This window comes from Melozone crissalis, unplaced genomic scaffold (assembly GCF_028551555.1).
Source record: "Melozone crissalis strain CALT ecotype California unplaced genomic scaffold, PUWL_Pcris_2 ptg000013l_1, whole genome shotgun sequence".
Lineage (NCBI taxonomy): Eukaryota > Metazoa > Chordata > Aves > Passeriformes > Passerellidae > Melozone > Melozone crissalis.
Window position 1 is genome coordinate 60,045,285 of NW_026535791.1, and position 19,622 is coordinate 60,064,906.

At 41.8% G+C, this 19,622-nt stretch overlaps 2 protein-coding genes across 2 annotated transcripts in view; one reads left to right on the forward strand and one right to left on the reverse strand.

The window, feature by feature from the left end:
• Window positions 1–259: 259 nt before the first annotated feature.
• Window positions 260–12,822, forward strand: PDHA1 (pyruvate dehydrogenase E1 subunit alpha 1). Its single transcript, XM_054271977.1, has 11 exons — window positions 260–429; window positions 3,079–3,147; window positions 4,473–4,646; window positions 5,576–5,702; window positions 8,003–8,094; window positions 8,457–8,549; window positions 9,749–9,904; window positions 10,093–10,164; window positions 10,805–10,872; window positions 11,683–11,791; window positions 12,369–12,822. Exons 1-11 carry the CDS (start codon window positions 364–366, stop codon window positions 12,531–12,533), a joined length of 1,191 nt encoding a protein of 396 aa, XP_054127952.1. The 5' UTR covers window positions 260–363; the 3' UTR covers window positions 12,534–12,822.
• Window positions 12,823–13,312: 490 nt separating this feature from the next.
• The window catches only part of MAP3K15 (mitogen-activated protein kinase kinase kinase 15), an 80,659-nt gene continuing 74,349 nt past the window's right edge, over window positions 13,313–19,622 (reverse strand). The window contains exons 22-29 of the mRNA XM_054271883.1: window positions 19,385–19,559; window positions 17,137–17,322; window positions 16,642–16,747; window positions 15,271–15,481; window positions 14,347–14,459; window positions 14,103–14,200; window positions 13,934–14,010; window positions 13,313–13,427 (exon numbers count right to left, since the gene is read on the reverse strand). Coding sequence (XP_054127858.1) covers window positions 13,313–13,427; window positions 13,934–14,010; window positions 14,103–14,200; window positions 14,347–14,459; window positions 15,271–15,481; window positions 16,642–16,747; window positions 17,137–17,322; window positions 19,385–19,559 — 1,081 coding nt within the window. The remainder of the gene's footprint in view (window positions 13,428–13,933; window positions 14,011–14,102; window positions 14,201–14,346; window positions 14,460–15,270; window positions 15,482–16,641; window positions 16,748–17,136; window positions 17,323–19,384; window positions 19,560–19,622) is intronic.

A 19,622-nucleotide genomic window follows, 5' to 3' on the forward strand; every position in this document is an offset into this window, starting at 1 on the left:
GTGCTTTCGGAAAAGAAATTCTGCTCAGAATTCTGAGAGGAAACACGTCTCTTCTGAGAAGAAATTCCTCAGAGGATCCAAAATTATTCCTATCGCAGGAGCCCGTGCTTGCTGCCCGCCCCGCGCGGTTCTGAGGGGCAATCCCAGCTCTCCCTCACCGCTGACCTTTAATGACCTTTAATGACATTTCGGCTCCGCCGCCCAGCAGGGGGCGGTGCCCGGGCCGCCGCAGCGCAGGCCCGCGCATGCGCAGGGCGCGGGGACGCAGGACAGGCGGCGGTCGCGGCCGAGGCGGCGGCGGCGGCTGAAGGAGAGCCGCGGACGGGCCCGCGGCAGGCGCTGCCCTCCCTCCCTTTCCGCTCCATGCGCAAGATGCTGCTGGCCGCGCTCTCCCGATTGCTGCAGGGCCCGACGGCCGCCGGGAGGACGGTGAGTGCGGCCGCCGAGCGCGGCCGGTGCCGGCCCGTTCGGGAGTGGTGCGGGGTAGGAGGGGCGCGCGGGGGCAGCTCCAGGAACAGCCTAGGAGAGACGGCGGGGGCTGCCCGGGAACGTGGCTCCGGCCGCAAAGGAGAAACACTGATGAAAAATTAAATAAATAAATAAAAAACCCCTGGGTTTTTCATTCCCTTTCTCTGCCTGACGATCCCAAGTGACAGTAAAATGGTCGTCGCGTGTAGGAGCTCGCTTTTTAAGCCCTTAATGGCGCAGGCCTTTTATCAGTCTTGTTCCTACACACTTGGACTGCACAGGTCAGGTCCCTCTGAGGGGTCTGCTCGGCCCGAGTGTGGCTGAACTGCTTGACCTCCCTTTGCTCAGCCAACAGCCCCTTTCAACTTCTGCATGAATTTTGTTTCAAAGTTTGTTGTTTTTTTGTTATTAGTGTGAGTCACTTGTTGTATTTTATCTTTGCTGTGTGAAAAATCCTGCTTTTACCACTTCATGCTGCTTATTCCACTGTAATGACTGTGGCCGTGAGGAAAAATTAACCCTGCTGAAAAAAGCTTGTTGGCAAGGCCAGAGTTAAAAGGTACTTTTAGGTAACTGGAAATCTGGTGCCTTTTTGCCATGGGGAGCAGATGTGTTGCTGCTCCCCTGTTCTGAGGCAGCTCTCTCACCCAGGCATTCACTGCTTGTGGGTGACTGGATCCGTCAGAAAAACACAGGGCAGAAAATTCACTGGAGCTCTCGTTATCTGTCTTTGGGCTGCATATCTTGGAGTATTTCCTACTTCACAAATAGAATCTCTAGATGAAATTCTGCAAATATGGGTGCCTAAAATTTGTCCCTTGCTACAGGTACTTGGCCTGCTGTGGACATGCTGTGTTCTCCTGGAATGCCAAAGTAAATCTGGTTCAGATATTTCAATAGCTGCTTACCAAATATGTAAATATATGTCTTTAATTGTTCCTATGCCTCTGTAGTGAAGGCATAAATTACCAAATAAATAGAGGTAGCCTTAATCCATAAAGCACTATCTCATATATGCTTTGAGCATTTTCCAGGGTGTACAGATGGATTTGCATGTATAGAAACTACCACTTGCAGTGTTCTGTTCTAGCTGGATAATAATTTGCTGACTTCTCCTCCCCTCATTATTTGATACAGCTACTTACTCTTCTTCATTTTTTTTCCTTCCAAATGCTGCTAACCTAGGGAGCCGTTAGTGAGGTAAGGCCTCAGTCAGTCTGGTTTAGGTGTACTGCCCACAAATCAGAGCTTTTGTCCAGACTCCTCAGTGTGCTTTTATGTCCTGTTCAGGGCAGGGAGTTTAACCAGGTGGGCTAAAGAGATCCTTCCCAACCCTGCCCATTCTGAGATACTGTGAATCCAAACTGTGGATTTACTCCAGCTCTAGAAGTAAAATAGCTTTTCTTCACTGATAATACTGATGTATTGTGGTAAATAGTTTAGAAACTGGGTTTAAATTAAAACTTCCAAATATTCAATCTGATAACAGGGCAGGGTGAATGGGGGCAGTGTTACTGATAAATCTGATCAATATGCAACAGAGGAGGTAATCAGCATGGGTTGAGAATTTTCTCCCAAGCTTCACACGTGTCAGTCAGAACTTTTTTGGAGATGGTGACCTGAACATTCTCAAAATTTTGGTGGAATCTACCTTCAGCTAAATGCATGTGGATTCCCTGGCTGAAGGAGCTGCTGAAGTTTTTGTGTAACTTATTTAGCAGCACAGTCTTGCCACTAAAGATGTAGTGTTCCTTATGCTGTGGCCACAGAGTATGCATGGAGACGGGCCCATCCTGTCTGATGCTGCAGTGAAACTTGCTAAAGTCATCCAAAATCACCACCATTCACTGATCAATACCCTGTGTTCATTCTTTAAGAGGGAGCAGTAATGTATTTTTAAACATCTTTCCCATCTCTCCCCTACCATGTCACCCTTTCTATTGTTCTGTATTTCTTGTATCCTCAGGAACCTTCTGTGTTTCCACATAATTTTTAGAGTGGCCACAGTAGTGGCCATGCTGGTACTAAAATGATTTTCTCTCTCTCTCCATTGTTATGGCTTTGAATCCCCCCAGTTTCTCTTCCTATTAAAAATAAAAACTGAGAGCAGTTTATATTTCAGATATCTGCTGGATTCCTTTTGTTTGGTTGGTTTTGGATTGTTTTGTTTTTTTTGTTCTATCTAGTCAAAATTCCAATCAGCACAGAGAGTCAGCAAAGTCGGCATTGGCTGTCTCTCCTTGTATTGTCAGCCTGGCATGTGAAGGGATAAACAATTATTTTTATGGTTTTGGTGCTCTTCATTGTCAAAAGTTTTGAAACTTACTGGGTTTATTTTAGATAATCAAGAGTATTACCAGTTTAAATTCTCCTTTTCTAATCCTAATTTTAAATAATGGGTTTTAAAGGACTTTGGCATACAGAATAAAAGTTCCCAGGTCTTATGGGATATGCCACTGCTGTGTCTTATTTATAAGTTATTCAGTTTGGGAGTACTGTTAGAAATTACTTGAAAAGAATACTCTTAGAAATTACATGAAAAGTCACATACTTTTACTTGATAATTACATTTAAACTTTGCTCATGCTTTGGTTTTGTCTTTCTTTTAAGGCCTCTCGAGTGATGGTGGCATCACGTAACTACGGAGACTTCGCAAGTGAAGCTAAGTTTGAGATTAAGGTGAAGAAGAACACTTAGTACTGGCATTCTTTGTAAGCATTTGTTAGAGATCTTAACCTGATGGGCTGGTCCCCATCTCTCTTTCAGTTAGAAAATGTGGTTTGAATTTCCAGAACCAAACCCCTCACTAGCTGACCTGATTACTAAGTGCAGCTGGAAGTACAGTGTTGGCAGTGTGTGGTAATGTTACTTGTTTCTTAAGAATGTGAGGTTGTGATTTTTTGCAGCTGTTATATTACAATGCAGCTGTGAGAGCAGTGTTAGAAAGAAACTAAAGAACCTTTTCTGTTCTCTTCTGTTGTTTCCTTAATGCTTTTCAAACAATTAGGTATTTGCAGTCTATCCCTAAGATGCAGCTGGTTGAAATCTGTGTGCGTTTTTGAGGAAAAAATATGGCATCCTTTCAATGTTTGACTTGGTGCTGCTCAGAAAATGTGTGTTATATTGTGTCAGCTTTCTGCTCTGGCTGGGTTTTTAGAAAAAGTGATGTTTCTATTGGCAGTAGCTTCTGAGCTGGTGTTTCATTCAGGAGTTGATGAAGGAAAATCTGAAAGAAATAATTTGTGTTGTTTTCCACCCTCTCCCTGTTTGGCTGTGCCTGTGAAGTATGAAAATTGTTTCAGGTGGAAGGGAAAGACTATATGTTTATATGAAAATTCTTTTTTGAGTAGATACAAGGTTTAATATTTGATCTTGTGTTGATAACAAGACTCCAGAGTTTCTGTTGTTCTGTGAACTTTGAAGCAGAGTTGTCTTGAGTAGTGTGCCCTGGTGTTATATCCAGTTCATCTAGGTGTCAGTGGATTTGCTCTGGAGTGACTTTTGATTTGATAGAAGCTGCCTTTAACCTATATAAAAGTATTTTGGCCATTTAATCTGCACTGACAGAGTAATTTGTTTAGTCTCTTCCACTGAACTTACTGTTTATTTATCACAGAGGTAGCAGAGGTGAGGGCCAGTCTTAGGGCCAGATCTTACAAACTGTTTAACAGAGGAAACTCTTGATCTTTCTTATCTTTTCACTAAGCCTCTGTAGCTCTTACCTAGTATTTAGTGTGCAACAACCATGGAAATGTGCTTTTTTGCCATATTTCTGGAGGACTTTAGTTCATCTTCTGCTTCGAGGAATAATGAGGCTTTACTTTCTGATTAGAAACCTGTCTTTATTAAAAATAAGGGTTTTATTTCCCTGAATTTTGAAACAGTGCACAGTTGTCCTGACCTATTACGCTCTGAATTTGAAAATGGCAGATCATTGAAAAATGAAGTAATATTCCTAAGTAGGATGAATGGTTTTGAGGGAATGATGACTTGTTTGACTGCAGCCATGTGACCTGCACCGGCTGGAGGCAGGGCCGGCCACCACGGCGGTGATGACGCGGGACGAGGGGCTGCAGTACTACAAGACCATGCAGACCATCCGCCGCATGGAGCTCAAGTCTGACCAGCTCTACAAGCAGAAGATCATTCGTGGCTTCTGCCACTTATATGATGGTCAGGTAAGAGCTCTGGGCCAGGAGGTTTTTCATTGTCTTAGCTTATTTAATGTAGGGATTTTAATAGAGTGGAGAATGTAGAGCTGAGTATCTGTGTGCCTTGTGGGAGAAGGAGAGGAACAAGAGGAGGGAGGAGGAGAGGCACAAAGACAGGGAAGGGCACAGTGCAGCTGAAGACCAGCTGAATGTGAGGAATGAGCACATTTGAAGGTCTGTATTTTCCCCCTTAGGTTTCATTGGTGGCTTTTGTTCTGGTATCTCATGGATCATGTGCCTACTAAAAAACAACAGCCAGGAGAACCTATCCTCATGCTAACATTCTCCATCTGCAAAGCAGGCACACGGCTGGCCCTACTAGTAGCCTCCACCTGAACCCACGGCTCCGACCACCTACACAACTTCCACCTCCTACAATGCTAAAAATTATCCCCCCAACTGCAATACTCCTCCCCTTTACCCTCCTCTCCTCATGCAAACACCTATGAACTGACATTACATTATACAGCCTACTAATAGCCACCATCAGCCTCCAATGCCTTACACCAACATGCTACCCAAACAAAGGCCTAACCCCCTGAACATCCATTGGCCAAATCTCCTCCCCTCTGCTAGTCCTTCATGGACTTACTGAAACTTTGCTGTCTGTCCATTATCCCCTGATGTTTTTGAATTGTGCTTGTTGAGATACTTCACTGGGGGAGGAAATTCTTCAGATATTTGCAGATTCTGGTTCCTCTCCCATTTGCCTTGGCTAGTCAGTCAGGTTGGAATGTAGAGCCCAAGGCTGTTGGGATTTAAGTCGGTCTCCTGTATCTGTGCTCTTCCTGTGACCTGCCACTATTTGGTGTGTGTGGGATCAGCAGTGTGCCACAGTGCTGACTGTGGCAGCTGTGTTTTTCTTCCTTGCTGACCTTGCCTGTTGTGTGTAACAGGAGGCCTGCTGTGTGGGGATTGAGGCTGCCATAAAGCCCACAGACCACGTGATAACGGCGTACAGAGCCCACGGCTTCACCTACACCCGGGGGGTGCCTGTCCGGGAGATCCTCGCTGAGCTCACAGGTTTGTGCTCTGCACAGTGAGGTCACATCTGCTGTGCTTGTGCCAGAATGCTTCTCTCAAATTCAAAGTGATGCCAATGCACTAAGTGTACTGGGCCTTCAGAAGCAGTTTAGTGACATAGCAGAATGGATCAGTTGTTTCAGTTCTATGAATCACTGATTTTTACTGTGAAAAGTAGCTAATCAGGAATATTTAAGTGCTGGTACTTCTAAAGAACAAATTCATAAGATTTTTCTGGATACCATATGCTGTATTCTTTGTGCTGCAGCGGGTTTGAACTTGCTGATGGTAGGCATCTGCTCTCAGTGGGACAGGGCATTATCCTCCCTAGGAGACAGACCTGGATTTTCAGGTCTGGATCTTCACCTAAGATGAAGTCTTAGGAAGGCTGGTAAACTTTGCCTGTAATGATTGGGAAAATTTGACTTTAACAAGAATAATAAGTGATAATCAAGACAGAGATTTTGCAGAAAGGAGAGATGGCTGTCCACAGTAGGGTTGAGGATGGAGCAGGGAAGAGAGGATCAGCCTGATGAACTCTTATGAGATATGTGAACAGATCCAAGGAGCTTGAAGGCCTTTATGCATCACTGGTATAGTAAAGACTTGATCTGAGAATCTTCATGCTTGAAATGTTAGTATAGGAAAGCCTGTTTGGGGGTTAGACAAGTGGTATGATTTTGCAAACTAGGAACTGTGTGTGCTAAGAATGCATATCTGTAATGTGCACAAAAGCCCAGAATCCAGTGGTGGTGATTTGCCAAGTGTCACTGGATACTGGTAAGTCAGAAAGTAAATGGGAGGATTGTAATGACTGAAGCCAACTATGGCTGTGAAAATACAAATATGAGTTATAATGTAGTGGGATTTTTTTACATTTCATGACACATAATTTTCTTTAACGTTATATTTGACTTTATTGGGGCTCTTTCAATTGGGAAGGAGCAGCTGTGGTGAAGAGACAGTTATTCCAGAAAATGACACTGGGGAAAGTTCTTAGAGCTGCTGCTAGAGCCATTCTTGCAAAGAAGGATCTTAACTACAAATGCCAAACTAAAAGACAGCATGATTTACAATGACAGAATTAAAAAATCTTTGAAGGAGAGGGAAGCAGAGTCACCCAAAATAAAACCAGTAGATAAGATCCTAGAGGAAACAAGCTATAGAATAGAAAAGGACTTTTCAGGAGAATTGACAATTACATGAGAAATGAGTTTGTGTTCTAAGAAAAGTAGAAAATGTAGCAAAAAGTAACATTGGTTAATAAGGAATTATTAAATACATTCTAAAATACAAGAAGGGAGTGTACAAAAAGTGGAGGGAGCTTGATAAAAGTAAATTATACAGCCTACTTTTACTTATTCGTAAAACTATTTTTCTTAAAATTAGACTTTTTTTTCCTTTGGTCCTAGCTGGCAAAATCTGTAACAGCTCCCACAAAACCAATTAACCAATTCATAAACATAGGAAAGGTATGAGAAATATCACTAATAAAAATGATCCACTGCAAAGTAAGAAAGAGAAGTACAAATTTCAGAAAGAGACTCATTTCTAAAATAAACATGCAGGCTAATGTAAGAAAACCAACCAGACAAGCTATGCATATTAGAAATAAAATACAATCTTCTATGAATGGCAACAAGACAAATAAGAAAAGGAAAGGGAATGGGCTGATGAGAAATTCTGTGTTCTTAGATGGGCTCATTTAAATAGGGTTTGTTGTAATGCTTCATGGATCACTTGTTATCTTCAAACTACACCTTGAATAAAGCTGGGCTGGGTGACTAATATTTATATTGGGGTGGAATGGGGAGCTGGTAGTGGTTGGGGTTTTTTTAGTGTCCTTTTGGTAATTTTTACATGAGGTTATTGTCAAAGGGAAGACAAGTCTAAATTATTGCAACTAATGTGGAACATTATTCTTACTTTTCTTGCAGAAGCTGAAAGTAATTATATACTTCTTGCAGATTAAGATATGGGACCTTGTTGTCTATAAAAAAACACCTCATATTTACCTAAAAGCACTTTTGTATAGTAGGACACTGAAACTTTTGGTTGGTTTTGAAATTTCATAATCTCATCCATAATTCCAGAATCATGCGTTTGTTATTGTTCTGTTTTCCCCCCCTTACTTGTTTTGTGAGATATTTAAGTGTAAACTTGTATGAGAGAGGCCCTCATGTCCTAACTCCACACAGATCATGGCCTTAGTGTTACTACCTTTAGGAACTGAATTAGATGTTTCTGTTTGTGTATTATTTTTCCTCCAAAACAGAAGTTGCTTGTTATTCACATTTCAGGTCGAAAAGGAGGATGTGCAAAGGGAAAAGGAGGTTCAATGCATATGTATACCAAAAACTTCTATGGTGGCAACGGTATTGTTGGTGCTCAGGTACATACATTACTTCTGTTTTAAAGCACAAGCTCAATTAACTTGTGTCCTGTTGCCTCTCAGTGTTTCCTCTCAGTTGTTTTGCTGTGTGAGCTTGTGTGCAGATACCATTGCTCTGTGGCTGGTATGTCTTGTTCTGGTGTTCTCACTGTTTTGTAAACTGTAGAAAAATAATTCAAATTGAGAATACCATTCATATTTATATATTTTAATAACATTTGTAACAGAGGGAAGCGGGTGGGTAACAGCTTGTTTATTGAGCAGGTTTCTAACAGCCTAAATGTCTCCTTCAAGATCTCAGGCTGCCTGTATTCAACTCCTTTAAATGTTGTTCTAAAATGTTTTGTCCTGTACTCTGGCAGGTTCCTCTTGGAGCTGGGATTGCTCTGGCCTGTAAATACTTTGCTAAAAATGAAATCTGCGTGGCCTTGTATGGGGATGGTGCAGCCAATCAGGTAAAGCAGTGTGGCTGGGGGAATCCATTTTCCTTCTGTGCTCTGTGAGCTCTGCCTTTACTCCAAGGGGTGGAAGAGCACAATTTGCCCTCCCTGTGTACCTGCAACCCCAGCAGTGTTGATGAACTCCCTGGAGGTGGCCAGGCATGTTGCAGATTTTGGACATGGCCACCTCTTATTTGAGTTGTCTTAGGTGTTTGAGCAGGGATGTGTTCCAACAACTGTGTAGTCCTCAGAGGGATTCAGGTGAACAGTTTAGAAGTTAATTGCTAGGTACTCTATATATCAGGAATGTTCCATGTGCTTGCAATGTTTTATCATATTTTGGACCTGTGTAAACATCTGTCCTTCCCCACCCCTGTTTTGAGTTTGGCCTTTGTAGCTCTAGTGCAGGGAAAGGTTTTTGGCTCCTTCTGTTCTGGAGCACAGAGAGTGAATGAGGCTAATGGTTAATTATGTGAATGGCACACGAATCTTGAGAGGAGGGGTTTCCAGTTACTCTTTACCCTCTTTCCAGTTGTGCACAGCTCACCTAAGTGTGGCACCCTGAACTGTCTGTGCTGTAAGGAGAGCTCTGAAGGATGGCAGTGAAGATGACAGTGCTGCTGGATAGGGAGAGAGAGATGTGTAAATCATGTTTCTGAAGACTGAGAAGAGGACAGAGCATTCTGGCAGAGCCAGTTACTATTGATATTCCAGCCAGAATCTTCATGTTATCAGCTGAGACAATAAGTCAGATAAGCAGTTGGTGATTTGTGTGTACCACTGATGGTTTCACACTTTCAAAGCACAGGTGGAGATCTCAGTTCATGGTTTTCTCTGAATTTGACTCAGAGCAATCAAGGCTGACTGCAGTCAACTTTGCTGTAGCAGCATCCTGCCAGGTAAATCAATTGTCAAGTGTTTTTTATGACTGTTGCTGAAATACCTGAGTTAAGTTACAGTGGAAGGTTTTGTGGTACCCTAACACAGATACTGATTCAGGCTTAAAAATTAACTTCTGTAAACTACTGGTTGAGATGAAAATTACCTTATATAATGTAGCTTCTCTTTTATTCCTTTTGACCTGTAGCAAATGGCTGGTTTCAGATCACTTTTAGTGTTACAATTTCTAGACCTCTGCAACTGAAGGATTTTCAGTAGAGCCTAATGCTTGAAGGCTGAGCTCCCTGATGGGATGTAATTTAATTTTCTTTCAGGGCCAGATATTTGAAACCTACAACATGGCTGCCTTATGGAAGCTGCCTTGTATTTTTGTCTGTGAGAACAATCGGTATGGAATGGGAACATCAGTTGAAAGAGCTGCAGCCAGCACTGACTACTACAAAAGAGGATACTTCATTCCAGGTCTCAGGGTGAGTACAGCTTTTTTTTTTTGAGGGGGAATGTGTGTGCACATACCTACACAACACATACATAGGTATTTAGTTTATTTCTGCATATATTTACTTGAAGATGAATTCTGTTCCACTTGTAGAATTATGAGATTGGAAGTTTGGAGGCTGGGATTTTTTTGCCTTACTGTGTCTTTTCTCATTACCAGGTGGATGGCATGGATGTGCTCTGTGTCCGAGAAGCAGTAAAGTTTGCAGCTGAGTACTGCAGATCTGGAAAAGTAAGTCTGTAATTGGCATTCCTTCTCCATGGGTAGAATTCTTGCAAGCTATTGCTGCATAAGTAATTCCTCAATTTGTGTTAACCAAACACTTATTTTTACACTGTCAATTTTTCCCATTTCTACCACAGTTACTTTCTGTTGTGAAAGGTGTTACGACTGTCAGGCAGTTGTGATCTCTGTGTTTAGTTAGGGGAAGCATCAAGGAAGGTGACAGTCATTCTATATTTACAAGAAATGGAAAGTGAAATAAAGGTTTTGTGAGTCAATGTTAGTGTCTGTCACCCAAGTACAGTAACACTGGTTTTGAAGATTTTCAATACTTGAAGTAATGAAGGTTCTGTGAGGTAATTGGAAATATTCTGAGTAATGGTGGAAGGAAAGAAATTGTAAAGCTGCTCATGAGAACATGAAAATAAATGCTTACAATATCAGCACATGCTTTCATTTAAAAAGAATTAGGATTCATTTTACTGTGTGAACCTATAAGTGCTAATATTATGTAAATTAAACTGAAAAAAACCTATTGAATAAAAATAATTGATCACCGGTGCAATTCAGCTCAAGCAAACAGTTGCTGCTGTAACAAGTTGGTCGCTCATGGTGGCAACACTCATGTTGAATTTCTGTTCATTTCAAGGGTCCTCTTGTGATGGAGTTACAGACATATCGTTACCATGGCCACAGTATGAGTGACCCTGGAATAAGGTACTGTCACATTCTTCCTTCTTTCTTTTCACTGAAAATAAGTACTATGAGATTAAACTGTGAAAGTCAGTGTTTAAATCAGATGTCAGATGCATTTAAAGGTTACAATGAAATTGCTGTGAGCAGCCTGCTCACTCATCTCCCTGCTCAGCTGCTAATCTGTAGCCATGTCACACACTTGTTTTAATGCAGAATTAAAAGATGTGGGTTTAGAACAAGCACAAAGTCAGTTAAACTTCTGTGCCCTCTATTATGAATTCTGCTTACAGTGTGTCCTAATGAAGGTTTGGTTAATTAGCATCATGCTTTTCTGGGGTTTTAAAAAGATTAAAATCCCGTAAGGTAAAATTACAAGAACAGTTTGGACTGCCCAGACAAGTAGAACACATCCTAAAAGTACAAACATCCATGTGCTAGAGAGATTTAGGCAACTGATCAAGCTGCATGTGTCAGCATGAAGTAGAGGTGTATCCCAGCTCTTCACTGGAAACTTGGAGTGACTTGGAAGCATGTGGATGTCATGCAGCCTCCTCCATAGGGAGGGAGGGTTAGGAGGAAATATGGCCCTTCAGGATAACTGTCTCAGGCTGGGTTTGCTCCCCTTTCCCTTGAGTCTGGAGCTACTTCTGCTCAATTGATATTTACAGATCTCTCTCCAGAGGCCTCTGGCTCTGTGCCATCCTTTGGGTGATCAATGTTCTGTGTTGTCACTGCATCCCTGCCAACTCTTTGGACTCTTTTTCTAGAAGTGAGCTGTGTCCAGGCCTCACTCTGCCCCAGGGTTCATGTCTTTGCCTGTCTTGTTCCTAGCTATCGTACTAGAGAAGAAATACAAGAAGTGAGGAGCAAAAGTGATCCCATTACTTTGCTGAAGGACAGAATGGTCAACAACAACCTTGCTAGCGTTGAAGAACTAAAGGTATGGTTTTAGTTGCTATGTAAGGAAGCTCTTGAGCAGTCACACACTGATGATCTCCAGAAAGCACATCACTGGGCAGCATGCCATGCTTTTCTTTAAAGTTACTTAAGGTTTGCTTTAACATCACTTTTGTAAGTGAAGGTGAAGTTTTGTTGCAGACCAGCTCCTGAAATTGTCTTCTGCTGGAAAGGCCTTTTGCTTTTGGGTGCTAAGTAAGGCTGGGGGGTGTAATTTGCTAACAGATAGAAATCAAAATTACCTGGGCTTTCTTGACTCTCCAGAAGGGGATGAATCTTGGAAAGGGAAATGACCAAATGTGAAGAAGTGAATTAGTGAGGAACTCTCTAACCCTGAGGAGCCCTCTAGGTTCAGTGGGGTCATGTTCCTTGGTCAGTAAGGTACCAGTACTACCCAAAATGATGTAGTTTAGTAGGGAAGGAGTTTTAAAAGGTTTTTGATTTTATATTTCTAGTCATTGTTAACTATAATTCTGACTATATTTTAGCATAGCATTTACATTCAAAATCACGATGCTTTTTCTGAGCTGTCTTCTAATAAGCATGCATTTCTGGTTTAGGAAATCGATGTAGCAGTAAGGAAGGAGATTGAGGAAGCTGCTCAGTTTGCTACCACTGACCCAGAGCCTCCCCTGGAAGAATTGGGTCACCACATCTACTTCAATGAGCCACCCTTTGAAGTGCGTGGCCCAAACCAGTGGATAAAGTACAAGTCTGTCAGCTAAAGGCCTTTTTATTGGTGTAACTTATTCTTATGAATAAGTGAATGCATTTACAGGAACTATATAAACAACTCTTAAGCTTATTTAAGAGCTCTTTCAAAAGAGGAAATGTGTAAGGAAATCCATCTGAGTATGGAATTTCTTAACCGTGCTGAATGTTTCAGAAGCTAAGTCGAGAGAAAGTGGTTTATTTAAAGTGCTATATATTTGCTTTACTGACTTTCTTTGGATCGCTGTATGTGTTAAGTACAGTGTAAAAAGAAAAATAAAAATTAAACTTTACCAACCTTTATCTAATGGTCTGTGTTGTTTCATGAACTCTTTCCCAGAAACCCCACCAAAAATAGAATTTATGTGCTCTGGTTTTGCTGCAGAAAAGTCACTAATTGAAAACACAGGCTTTTCTCAGTAGTTCAGTGAGAGTAGCTTTAATACAAAAAGCTGTATAAATCCATCTACAATGAGGTGACATGCTCTAGCATATCCCCTCCCTGCTCAAACCACCAGCCAGCAGAAGTAACACATTAAGTTCGCAGTTTTCACAGTGCTGAAGCCAATTCAGGTGGGTTTTTTCTCTGCTAGTGTTTTGTATTACATCAACAGGCATCGTGTGCTTTAGTCTTGTCATAAATAACTCACATGCATTGACACTGACTTAAAAGCTGTTACTGTTCACTGTGCATTACACTGATGGTCAAACAAGCTACATAACTGTGCAAAACCTGCAAGCCACTGTACATATAAATATATACATCTAACAGGTTAAGTGCTGGGAATGTATTTCATTTGCTTATTCCCTTTTTGTGTTCTTCCAAAGCATCGACCTGCACTGAGGTCCTGCTGGATGCTTGTCGGTGGTTCAGGATTGCATTCCAGATTCTGCAGCGAACACCGCCCCTGCATGAAGGGAAATGGAGATCAGTTAGGGAGAGCTCCCTCATCTCCATTGCCTTAAAATGAGCAAGAAGTAAAACAGAGAAATCCCAAGGATAGACTGGTTATGACAGTACATAACAAACTACACTGTTACGGTTATAGCAAAAACTTCCAGGTCGGCCAGGGGTTAACAGAATGATGAGAAAAGGACCTGAATCAATGGGTAGAAAACATAAATTCTTTATGCCTGTTTTTCATATGATTACATATGAATATTTTCATACTATTTCATTGTGAAGAGTGCAAAAAAAAGGTCCCAACCTGGATAAATGCCAAAGCAGATGGCTCAAAGCATCCTTGGTGTAGTTGTGTCAGTTCTGAAAACTTTTATCAGGAAATCTGAGAGGAAGCTGATGGCAGTTGCCCCTGAACTGTCACTGACCTATTTAAGTAACCAACCTTTAAAATGTTTTTAACAAAATACGTTAATTAAGCTCTTAACAATGAACTAAAAAGTATTTTCTTACCGCAGCTGCAGATACCACAAGTCATCTTTGGTGATATCATTAAGGACAGCACTTAGTGTGTAATCTTCTTCAGCAAACTAAAAGGCATATATAAATATTATTCTTTGAAACCAAACTGCTAATTATGACTAAAATTATGGGTTTTTTTTTAAATGTGATTTATTTTTACCCTCTTAATGGTATCCAAGTCTGCTCCTTGTTGTTTCAGCCAGTTCATGAGCTCGGGGTCTGCATTCTCTCTGAAAGTTGCTGCAGACCGCTGGGAATCTTTTAACAGAAAACAAAGGTTAATACACCTCAAAACTAGGGCAGAAGTGGTTGTTTTCAGGTAAGCTGAAGCTGCATGATTTTGCATCCTTTCAACAAAATCATGATCTCATATGTTTTTGTGTAACTGCAGTGTCTCCTCATACCTTTGGGTTTAAGTTTTAATTGAAGCAATTGTAATTCCTGAGTCTTCTGCTCCAAAGATTGTCGTAAGAGGGTCTGATACTCTTTCTCCTTCTGAATGAGATTTTCCATAAGCCTTGTAAAATATGAGAAAGATCAAACACAACCACACTGAGTATAAATCTAACTGAAAAAAATATAATTTTTAATGAGTACCACAGAACAGAGGCATTTGTGAAGGGTAATGTCGTAAGTAACATCTCTTAATGGCTTAGAGATTTCATTTTGGATGTCTGAGACTCAGGGGTGCCACTTGAAGACTTTCACCTGCAGAATTTAGTAAATAGCTCATAAATTCTGTTCCTACTGTTTTGCAGCCTCCCTGGGCAGAGTTGCTGCCTTTATAATGTAATTTACTACTGAACAATGTAGGGACTTTCTGATCACAGATTTACATCATGTGCATAAAGAAGAATGGGAACTTCAGCTGTTAACAGGCTGGCAGCACCCTACACATGTAACCCATGAGAAACAGAGCAGGGCTCTGCTGAGCTCTGCTGGTGCTAATTAGTGGCCAGCCTGTCCCGTGAGCCAGGACAGAGCTGCTGTGGCCTTTCCTTGCAGGAACAGCTTTGAGGCACTGACACCAAGTCAGGGGGCATCCAAGGAGTAGGAAGGAAATTGGCACAGTTACACAAACCTAAGTACTTCCCTGTATAAATCCAATGTGACATTCTGCAATTAACAGATTAACTACACAGAAACAAAAGCTGAATTATGTTCAGCTGCCATACTGTACTGCCAGGGTATTCCAAATCCACCTGTGTTCCTGGAAGGCTTTATTGCAAGGCAATAGGTGAGCAGTACTATGGGTAAGTATGTACCCATCAGTGTAGCTCTTCAGAGACTGCCTGAACATACACCCAGAGTCTTTACAGGAGATTTACCTTAAGGTGTCGTGTTTAAGTCTGCCCAGCTCCTGGCTGAGCTGCTGCTGAGCCTTGTGTGACACCTCAGAACTGAGGCTGCTGACCCCTGATGTGATGGCAGCGTCCTCAGCCCCATTCTGTTCAGAGGGTTGGAAATTCTGCTCCACTTCATCAGTGTCCTTGTCCCCACCTTCAGTTTCTGATGCTGGCTCAAAGTGAGTGCGAAGCTCTGGTAAAAGGAATGAGGGGAAGAACGAGATTCTTTTGGTAATTGTGTCTTCAGAGGTTGTGCAGTTTGTTCTTCACTACTGTGGGTGGGGAAGACTTTGCATAATGTGCTTTATTGCAACACTGAGCAGGGGGGTGGTAAAGCCTTGTGTGAGCTGGAGCACAGGTTCTCTGGCATTGGTTCTAGAATGAGCAATGCACCAGCAAAGAAAGGTAGAACTGCAGGTCATAGTTGTAGTGGGGACAAATATCATGAGATGAGTAATAAGACAGTCAGTAAAATATGTTAAGGAGAAACTTGAAAGCTTGCATTTTTCCTAAATAGTAAGAGAAAAAAAAGTGATTTTCCCTAATGCCCTGGGCTAAAGAGGAAGCATTCCTCTTCTCCAGGGAGAATTTCTAGCCCCACTTCTCAGAACTTGCTGCAGGTGGCCACTCTTATTACCAAAGAACAGCTGTGATTTTTCTTGTACAAAGTCCCAAAAAATTTGGCCAATTTGGCTTTAAAAGCCATGGCAACTTTGGACTGAAAGGGCTCACTGTTACTAAGTCTCTCAGAACATTCCTATACTGGAAGGGGTGCTCAGCATTTTAAACAGTTATAAAACTACTTAAATATTTCCAACTTAACTCATTCCTAGACAGTACTTAGACATTTATCTTCCTTGTGGTTTTCCCTATTATCCATCTATGGGCCAAAACCATCCTCTTCCTCATACTGATGCACTCCCTTCTACAAATCTGCTCCATAGCTCATTAATAATTTTTCAGAACACATAACCAGACCTGTGCAGTGTTAACCATGCTGGATGCCATTAATGTCTACAGAATAATTTCTTTCTTATTAGCAAATCTCCAGCTTGGACTGAATTTAATCTGCCTTTTTTTGGTCAAGTTTGGACCACACTGGGGGTGCAGAACCACTGGTTATTTCCCCATTATGTGTTTTTGTACTGCAAGTACAGCATTAATCCTCCAGATCAACACTTCTTTCTCTGCATCACTCTGACCCCATGTCTTTTGATGAGTGGAACATGGGGTGCAGTTAATGGCATGCTGAAAGAGTAAACATCTGGATTGTTCCATTTGCTACAGCTCTCTGATATGCAGAGCACCTTTTTTTTTTTTTTTAAAAAAAAGGATTATTTTCAGCTGCTTTACCTGGAATAAGAATAGTGACTGCTGCTTGGACTGCACGGCGGATGATGTTATCCATTGCAAACATCCAATGGGGCCTTATTAAGTGATTTCTTAACACTTTGTTCACCTGAAAAAGCAGCAGCAAACACCATTTGCTCACACTTTAGGAAAGAGAATCTTATTTTCCAATAGACATAATAAGCTTTATAAGGTAAAAACTGCATGCAGCACTAAAAACTTCCCACCTTTCAAAATCTAAACAACAGATTTGACAGTTTTAGGCTACAGCTTTCCAACCATTTCAAACCAGACTGCGACATTCAAACTCTTCTACAGTGCAAGGAGGGAGAGGAATGGTGGGGAAGCTGCAAACCCCTGGCATGAGCTTTGTTCAGGAGTAACCTGATGTAGTGGAAGGTGCCTCTGCCCATGTGAGGGGGGGTGGAAATAGATGATCTTTAAGATCTCTTCCAACCTAAACCATTCCTCTGCCCCTACACCAGGAAAGGAACTCACTGCATCCTGGAATCCAAACAGCACCAGATGAATCTGATTGATGGAAGTGCTGTCAAAGTCCAAATCCATTTTCAACTTGGATATTGTAGAAGCCATAACTCTCTGCTCAGGAGAGTGTATGAAGTCCCTTAAAATCCCAATAATCTGCTTGATGTGGTCCACTGAAAGTTGCAGTTCTTCAGAGCTCTGGAGAAAAGATAATGAATGTATATCAAATGAATCCCGGAGTCATTAAACATCTCTTTAGTAGCATTAATATTCTTAGGGTTACATAGTTCTTCTGTATATTTCACATTGATGAACTGAATCACAGAAGTTTTGTTTCTGCAAAGTCTCTAGTTTTTATCTTTCCTTAAAAAAAAAAAAAGTAATTTCTGTTTTTAAAAAAACCCTGTAAATCTACTGCTACTGAGGCTGTCACGAAGGGAAGAGGTTCCAAATGGTATCTACACATTCCTGCAATGTACTGCAGAGGGCAGCTCTCCTCCATAAAAACAGCAAAATGAATCACTAAGACACCCAATTTTTTTAGATACTATCCTTTCTCAATCTCCAGATTTCTCTCTAATCATGCAGATATTTGATTTCCTTAGGAAAAAAGGTCAAAAAAAGGTCTAAAATGACACAGTGATTCACCAGTGTTTATTTTATGATTTTCGGTCCATAACCCCCACAGTTAAAGCCATCCAAATGTCTGTAAGAACAACCTCTGTAATTAAAAGGTAGAGGGGCTAGTACATAAATTATGGAAAATAGATGATTACAGCAGTGCTACAAAACAGCTGGAGAGTGAACCACGACTTGCTGCTACTAAATAATCCTTCATTGCTGAAAATGCTGGGAGCCCTGATTATTTCTGGCTCTGAATTTTAATTGTTTGTAAGGCTATCAGCTGTTTTGCAGTTTAAGCTCAGAGCAGAAATGTATTCCAGTTGCTTCCCCAGCCTGAGTCTGTGGTCTGTAGAGCCCTACAGGAGCCCCTGTGGTGCATTTGTTGTGGAAGGGAGCACAGGGAGCAGCAAACCCTGGGCTGTGCAGAGCTGACCATGGAGCAGCAGGGCTTGACAGCTGAACCACAAATGTCAACAGCTGGCTGGGGACACCACACCGAGAGTCAGCATGGTCCCCTTTATGGCAGCGCAGTCCAGGTGAAAAAACAGAGCTTTAGTAAGAATAAATGATGGGACAGTGTCACGAGCAAGTGTGCTGGAGATTGCCCAAAAATCACTGACAGCGGTATGAGCAAAAGTCACATTCACCAGAGAGGCTCATCACAAGCAGACAGAATCACAGAATTTTAGGTTGGAAGAGACCTTTAAGATCATCGAGTCCAACCCACGTTCTAACACCTCAACTAGATCATGGCACCAAGTGCCACATCCAGTCTTCCCTTAAACACATCGAGGGATGGTGACTCCGCCACCTCCCTGGGTAGATGATTCCAGTATTTGATCACTCTTTCTGTAAAATACTTCCTCCTTAATTCTAGCCTGTATCTCCCTTGGTGCAGCTTGAGACTGTGTCCTCTTGTTCTGTCTGTTGTTGCCCGGAGAAAGAGACCGACCCCCAGCTCACCACAGCCACCCTTCAGGAAGTTGAAGAGGGTGATAAGGTCACCCCTGAGTCTCCTTTTCTCATTAATTTCTCATTAATTAAGACATTAAGAAGGAAAGGCTGTTACAGGTGTGTGGCAATGTCTGGGTGTGCATTAACCATTCTATGACTTTTTTTCTTGCTCCTCTTCACAGTAACTAAACCTTCCCACCCCACCTTCCCCCCTTCAGAAAATTTACCTTAGCTTTCTTAAGATTCACATACTGTGATCATGGCACCTAGTTAACAAACATTTTCTTAAAAATTGTTAATCAGGTGTCTACCTTTAAAGCAGAATATACCTATTACCATGTGGTGTTTTAGCTCCATATCCTTAAAAGCCAAAAGAAAAGACATCATCAAAACCACCCAACCCATCAACCTCAGCCCTCCAAAATCCATCAAATGCCCAAACCTCTCCCTCATATAAACCCAAGCAGCTAAAAGATGGTGTTTGCTACCCATTCACACAATAGCAAACAGCTCACACAGTTACATGTCTCAGAGATTAAAGATACTCAGAAGGAACAATCCAAACACCTTCATATATTCAATATATCCAAACATCTTCATTTATTTATTTTAAGAAAAGGAATACGTCTTGGCTCGTTATTTTCTCTTTGAGATGGGAAAAGGTGAGCTGAAGTGAAATTACCTGTGCAATACACTCCTGCAAATTGGAAGCAACTTTGTCCTGCTCCTCCTTAAGGATTTTGTAGAGGATGGCTCGGCGCTCGCTGTCCTTGCGCAGCAGGAACAGCCCGGAATCCTTGTCCTCCACCGAGGGCGAGGCGCTCCTGTCCTCCGAGGCCGAGCCCTCGTCAGGGACGCTGTGGCAGCCACCCAGCACAGGCACAAGAGAGACTCAGCATTAACAAGGCACCAGGACTGCC